The following is a 7,203-nucleotide window of genomic DNA, read 5'->3' as shown; positions in this document are numbered from 1 at the left end:
ACATAGGGACACCAAAATCCATACATATAACACCCACACATACCCCACCCCCCACCCCCCAACGCAAAGACTTGTGTCCAGTGGTCCTGTTAGTTGCATCCGTGGTGGAGGGAGACGGGGGTGGGGTGGGGTGAAGAGTAGACTTATCCAGAAAAACACCACCAAGATAGATGGGGAGGAAATAATACGGGTGATTTTCTTTACTCCATTTCACAAGTAGAAAAACTGAGACTTTTAGACCAGACTGCCAGCTCTGCTGGCTCAGCCTGCAGTTCTTGGACGCAGCCGGCTTTCCTGCCCACGGGGATAGCGTTCCACCTTTTCTGCCAGGTGCGAGTTAGAAGGCGCCCGAAGTGCTCGGATGGGAGGCTCAGGCAGGGGAGCGAAGAGCGTAATTACGCAAGGGGCCGAAGGCCTGGCCTAGGATGGGCGTGGTGGAGAGGGCCTTCCCAGGGGCGTGGGGAAGGTGGGGCCTCGGAGGGCCGGCCCGCTATTCCCGAGGGGTGGGGATAGGGGCCCAGCAGCCAGGGGTTGCGCTATAAGAGGGGCTGGACACTGACCCATCTCATCTCTTTTCGCCTCTGCTTGTCTTTGCCTTCGGTGAGTTCTCCCTTTCCCTTTCGATTCTGCCCAACATGCTCTCCCTTGACGCCCAGATCATTCCCTGCCCCGGACGTGCCTCTCATCCTCCCCCTGGGTGGGCCCTATGGATTTCTTCCCCACCCTAGCTCGGCCTCTTTGTACTCCTGTGGCAGCGGAGAACTCCTGAGTTGTGAGGTTACATATCCCTTTGGGGAGCCCTGCCCTGTTTATTGATGCCTTGGGGCACGGGAGGAGCAGGGGGTAGGGTATTAGCTCCTAGGATGGGGTAGAGTTGCTCCCAGGGCATGCTTAAAGTAGATTCCTGTGTCAATTTTTTTGGTTTTATGTGCAAAGGTGTGTCTGACTGGGTGATGAATGTGTATAGCAGTGTAACTGTGTAGTGGAAGGAAAATAGCACTTGGGAGTTCAGCCACCTAGCTCTGCTACTAACTAATTGTGTGACCTCGGTGGAGTATGTCTGAGTAGGGATTTGAACTCAAGTCTGTCCTGATTCCAGTGTGGGTGATCTATCCACTGAATCACCTAGCTGCCCAAAGGAATTCTCTAAGAGAGAAATCCCCTGAGTTTAAACAATCTTGGAAAATTTTAAAAGTATGTGGTTCTGTTTGGGTATAGGAAATTCAGATAGTGTGTGTGGGCTTGGCTGTGAATTTGGAAGCTGTCAGTTGCTGCTCCCTGTCTGACTCCTTCCTCTCTACTTGGGAGACTTTCTTGCTTCCCAGATCATGGTCCCATGGTCAAATCCAAGCCCTCATTTACTAAGTCCGGGATGAAGGAGTAGCCCAATCTGCTATCTGGGACTCTTCTCCTTATCCACCCAATCTGATTTAGGTTTCTGAAAATTCCACCTACCTCTGAGGTGTCCAAGCCCTTCTAAATTCTCACCTTTCAAGATTTTTATTCCAGTACTGGGGTATGAGTCCCAGTGACTGAAAAACCCATCCCCTTGGCCTGGGGTCCGGCCCTGTGAACAATAATTCTTTTACTCTTTCCTCCTCTACCCATTTATCCCTTCCTTTGTGGTTTTCAGTTTCCTAAAGTCTACTTGGCACCTATGGCTTCCATGCTGGATGAAACTATTTGCACCATTATTGGCATCTTCCACAAATATTCAAGCAAGGAAGGTGACAAGAACACCTTAAGCAAGAAGGAATTGAAGGAATTAATCCAGAAGGAACTCTGCCTTGGAGCTGTTAGTATCTCATCCCTGACCCCATGGCCAGTCCTTTCTTTTCCCTTTTTGATTAAATGCTGGGGTCTCTCTCCTACCCAGCTTTTTCTCCTTCTGGAACCCATTTGGGGTGGGGGAGGGCTAGGTGATGGTGGTGGAGAGCCAATTGCACTTTGCCCTTACTTGGTTCTTGGAGGCAGGTAGAGAGGATGGGATAATTGAAAGTGATGGACAATTCCCATTGTAACCTTTGCTCTCAACCATTCCAGAGATCTAAGATCCCTATTCTTTATTTCCTTAATTAAGAAATTGTGAGTCAGGAGACAATGTAAAAGAGCCTGGGATTAAAAAGAAAAAGAAATGGGTAAAATGGGGAATGGGTCAGATGACTTGACTAGCTAGCAACAGTGCCTCCTGTTTAGGAGAAGACTATAGGATTGCGGTTGGGGGTTAGATTGAGGGTAGTAATGGAGGGAGGGGAACCCACAAATGGAAAAGAAGCTCTCCTAATTAGAGTTTGGATTTTCCACTCTGCCCTATTAGAAAATTGAAGATGAAGAAATTGCCGAACTGATGAACGGTCTGGACCGGGACAAAGATCAGGAAGTGAACTTCCAGGAGTTCCTCTCCTTCCTGGGAGCCTTGGCCTTGCTCTATAATGATCTACTGAAAGGAGAATAAAGAGTCCGCAGAGAGGGAAATGGGAGTGGGAGTGCCCCCCTTGTGGCCTAACCAACCTGCCACAGTAAATGGGTGCATGGTGGGTGTTTTGTATATTAAATAAAGTCTGAACCTATGTTTTGGTCTCTCTATGATTCTTGATACCTAATATGGTTGGATTTGTTTTCTCACTGATTTACTCTTTATTCTGTACCCCTTTACTTCCTTTTCTTTTCTGTCTCTCTCCCTTTCTTCCTCTCTTTCCTTCTCTCTCTTTTTCCTCCCTCCTTCCCTCTCTCCCTCTCTCTTTTTCCCTCTCCCTTCCTCTCCCTCTCCCTTCCTCTCTCTCTCTGTCTCTCTGTCTCTCTCTCTCTCTCTCTCTCTTCCTCTCTCTCTCTCTCTCTCTCTCTCTCTCTCTCTCTCTCTCTCTCTCCCTTTCCTTCCTCCCTTCTTTCCTTCCTCAATGGGACTAAGTGATTTGCCCAGGATTACATAGGTAGTAGGTGCCTGAGGCCATATTTGAACTCTAGTCCTTCTCACTCTTGTGCCACCTAGCTGCACTGGGCCCCTCCCCCCAACATCCTTTCCTTCATTTTTGAATTCTGCCCACTGTCCTTGGTTTCTGTACTATTAGAAGAGCTCCCCAGAGTGGGTTACTATTGTAATATAGCTCCATTTGGGAGTAGGGGACTCGGGAAGGAGAAGGCCCTGCTCCTTGGTAGTTTACCATTTAACCATTTACCAATCTGCACAGACATAAATTTTTCAGGCAACATATCATCAAGGAAAACTGATTGTATCAAACCTTTTTCTAAGAATCTGAGTGGGGCAGGTTTAATCATGGAAGACTTCCTGGGACTGGAGAATTCAGAATTTGGACCCGATCCAAGTATGTGGGCTGTTGGAGAAGAGGTGGGGTGAGGTCAGGCTGCAGTCAAATGGGGCTGTTGGGAAGGGCTTGTCTCTTAGGATTATAGAATCAGATACCTGCAAGGGACTCCTGAGATCATCTAGGCCAAACCTTTCACCTTTCAGAGGACTGCAAGGTCACTTTTCGTCTACCCTTAAGTGACTTGTCTAAGATCTTTGTAACTAAGATTCTGATTCTGAGCTCGTGATCTCCAGCATGTGCTCTCTCCTTTCTCACTCCTCCTGAAATTGTTGATCAAGACCTATAAAGAGTGAGATACACAGTCCTGGTCTCTACCCTTGGGGACTTCTCAGGCTACGGTGAACTGTGATAGGATTAGACCAGGATGTTCCTGAACTTGGGGCAAAGTTGTACCTGAAAGCCTTTCCCTTCTGCTCCTATCTCGTAGACTATCTTGGTCCACAACCTGATGTCCAACTCCTTAGATCTCATCTACCTCACTGAGCCCATCTATTGTTCCTGACACTCAGTTCTCCTTTTTATATCTTTCCCCTGTTTCTGATATATAACTCTTATTACTCCTTGTGCTTGACAATCCAGTCCTTTGTTCCTCCAACTATCCCCTATCCTGGCATTCAGCCTTTCTTTCTTTTATTCTTTCTTTCTCTCTCTCTCTCTCTCTGTCTCTTTCTTTCTTTCTCTCTCTCTCTCTCTCCTTCCCTCCCTCCCTCCCTCTTCCTCCCTCTTTCTTTCCCTCCCTCCCTCTCCTTCCCTCCCTCCTTCTCTCTGCTCCCTCTTCCTTCCTTCCTTTCTTCCTTCCTTCCTTCCTTCCTTCCTTCCTTCCTTCCTTCCTTCCTTCCTTCCTTCCTTCCTTTCTTCCTTCCTCCCTTCCTTCCTTTTTCTTTCTTTCTCTTTTCTTTTTTCTTTTTAAATTTTTAAAATTTTTTAAGGTTATACATGTCCATTCTTTTTCTTTATGTCATATTTTTATATGAGTCATGTTGAGAGAGAAAAATTAGAACACAAGGGAAAAATCACAAGAAAGAAAAAAAAAGGTGAAAATACTATGTTTCGATCTGCATTCAGTTTCCATAGTTCTCTCTTTGGATACAAATGGCATTTTCCATTTAAAGTTTATTTGAATTGCCTTGACTCACTGAATTTCTGAATCTATCATAGTCAATTATCACACAATTTTGCTGTTGTTATGTAAAGTGTTCTCCTGGTTCTGCTCACTTTACTGGGCATTTGTTTATGTGAAGTTTTTTTTTTTTTTTTTTTTTTTTTTAAATCAGCCTATTCATTTCTTATAGAACAATAATATTCCATTATATTCACATACCATAATTTATGCAGCCATTTCCCCAATTGATGGGCATCCAGTCATTTTCCAATTCTTTGCCACCATAAATAGATCAGTCCTCATTTCTTATACCCATCCATTGTCTTTAACACTCGGCCCTCATTCCTTACATCTATTTCCCTATAACTGATACTCTCTTCTCCATTTTTTATACTCATCTTCTGACCCTGACCCTTAGATCTCATTGTCCATCTCCATATACCTGACACTCCTTTAATTCCTTACTCCCAGAATCTCCTATCCCTGATACTCAATACCCCTCAGTTCCTCTATTCATCACTAACACTTAGGTACATTTCCTACATTGATCTCTGTCTTTGTCATATCCTCTGTCTTTGACCCTAAGTTTGGAAACATTTGTGTTCTCAGGTCCTTATGCTAGACCTTCAATCTCCCCAGTCTCACTTTCAAGGAGAATTTGAAATTGTTCTCCTGACTCCACAGCTAATGGGTCAATGAGACTTTCACATTTTATGGACTCCTGGGTCCAGTCTCCCTCTTGTATGTGCCATGTATTCTCCCCTCAACTGACAGCTATGCAAACATGTGAATCACTCTGGAAAGCTGAGATGAGGAGGGGAACAGAAAGACTGAAATATAATTATTGTTTGAAGACAATTGGAGTTGGGATGGGATTGGGTCTACTGGGAAGGGCAGAAAATGAGTTAAATGAAAGTCAATATTGATTTGACCCATTTCTTCTTTATTAGTAGACTGAATCAGCCACCTGTAACCTAACTATTGCCAAATTTTTATTTTCCTGTCACATTTTACTTTGGGGAAGGATGCCTAAGGAGGATCTGGTTTGTTTATGAAGAGAGGAGAAAAATGGAATTTTTGAATAGTGAAGCAACGGCAGTTGCTGAAACCTGCCTATATCTCTCCTCCCAGGAGACCTGCCCTTTCTGAGAAGTACTCTTCTGGATTTCCCCAGTCTGGCTTGAGAAACATACCACTGACATCAGGGGAGAGACATTGACATTGATGGAGAGACACTGGGGCAACTGTCAGAGAACTACCTGCTCATCCTGATCTCCTTAGGAGCTATTCATGAAGGAAATTCTGGTAAACCTGCTTAGGCACCTCTAGCTTAGTTCTTCCCTTCTAATCTAGGAAGTCTAAGCTCTGCTGAAGGTCACAAAATAAGTTTCTCAGAACTTACTCTGGCTAGGGATCTCTTGCAGGTGTAGTCTGTGAAAACTGGAGGCAGCATGGGTATGGGGAACAATGGTACCAGGACCTGCAGCAAGGACTTGAAATAATAATGGTGACCTCAGTCCCCATTTCTGCCCCTGATTCTGCTCCCTAAATCTGGGCCTGAAAAGGAGAATTATCAAGCCTAGAGAATCAACAATCCTTGTGTGGAGAATTCAAGGGAGAGCTAAAGGGAAGAAGGGAAAATGTTCCTTTGCTGGCCCAAGGCTGATGAAAGAGGAAGTTTCTTCTCTGAGAGGCCTGCAGATCAGTGGGGGAGAAATAATCCCTCTCCCTAAGGAGTTGTCAGTTGGATGAGGGATACAGGATTCATTTGATGAGGAGAGGGAGGAGACATGTGTCCTATTCTCAGGAAGCTTCCCATGTCATGGAGTGGGGAGTTAGAACACATATTGAAGACTGAAATTTTTATGGGACCATTGTTCCCCTTCCTCTTCCCTGTTCACTTTATCTACCTTGCTGGTCAATTAGATCAAATGGTCTGGATTTCACTCAATTAGATTAAATTCTTTGTAAACATCTCTAGTTAGTTGGGATCTCCTACCCTCAGGAAAGCTGCAGTAATAGGAAGAAGGAACTGGTGCTGAAAAACCCAAACCAACTAATTAAACAAAAAATTAAACTTGAGCCTGGACAGATAGTATTCTCTCTATTGCTCAAGGTAGTTTACCTTTCCCCATCATTTTTCATATCTACATATATATTCTCATGCTGCCTCTTTGCGAATTTGTTACTTTCTAGGTTTCCTCCATGAGCCAACAGGATAGCAGGGCTTAGAGTTCTCTGGAAGGCAGTCAAGAAAGTGGACATATCTATCAGCAAACATTTTTTACATATTTACTATATTGCCAAATACTATAATGAGTTCTGGAAGTACAGAGACAAAAAAAACAGTGTTTGCCCCCAAAGAGTTTACTTTCTAATCCACATTACATTCTAATATAGTACAAATTGCATACTTAGGTCTGAGAAGCCCAGGTTTTATTTCTTTGAAGGGAGATGGTACAGATCCATTGACCTGAAAAATGAGAGATGAATGTGAGAGAAATTATTATTTTATCAATTATTGAATTAGTACCAGGATTGTTTTTTTCAGAAGCCTGTGGGTTATTCAGTCTCTGAAGGACATTGTTGATAGATGAGATTGCCCAAATTGCTTGTATATGCCTTTGGATACTGGGTGGGAGACCCCAGCTAACTAGAAATGTTTACAAAGAATTTAATCAAATGGGGGTGAAATCCAATCCCATTGAACTGAGTGATCAAAGCTACATCCCTCAGCCCCTCATTAGAACAGGTCTATCTCTCATTATAATGTTC

The 7,203-nt window shown here is 44.2% G+C and overlaps 1 protein-coding gene across 1 annotated transcript; it reads left to right on the top strand.

The window, feature by feature from the left end:
* The first annotated feature begins 489 nt into the window (after positions 1 to 489).
* On the top strand, positions 490 to 2,572 carry S100A6 (S100 calcium binding protein A6). Its single transcript, XM_003768008.4, has 3 exons — positions 490 to 600; positions 1,634 to 1,795; positions 2,318 to 2,572. The coding sequence occupies exons 2-3, from the start codon at positions 1,658 to 1,660 to the stop codon at positions 2,453 to 2,455; spliced, it is 276 nt and encodes a 91-aa protein (XP_003768056.1). The 5' UTR covers positions 490 to 600; positions 1,634 to 1,657; the 3' UTR covers positions 2,456 to 2,572.
* The last annotated feature ends 4,631 nt before the right edge of the window (positions 2,573 to 7,203 follow it).

This window comes from Sarcophilus harrisii, chromosome 4, assembly GCF_902635505.1.
Source record: "Sarcophilus harrisii chromosome 4, mSarHar1.11, whole genome shotgun sequence".
NCBI lineage: Eukaryota > Metazoa > Chordata > Mammalia > Dasyuromorphia > Dasyuridae > Sarcophilus > Sarcophilus harrisii.
Note: the sequence above shows the minus strand (reverse complement) of the source record. Positions and strands in the feature narration are given on the sequence as shown.

What these genes read in the sequence shown, in the direction of transcription:
- S100A6 (XM_003768008.4), top strand. Translation starts at nt 1,658, where the DNA reads ATGGCTTCCATGCTGGATGAAACTATTTGCACCATTATTGGCATCTTC. An exon ending in AGGAACTCTGCCTTGGAGCT is followed by an intron (nt 1,796 to 2,317) that starts GTTAGTATCTCA and finishes CTGCCCTATTAG; the next exon opens with AAAATTGAAGATGAAGAAAT.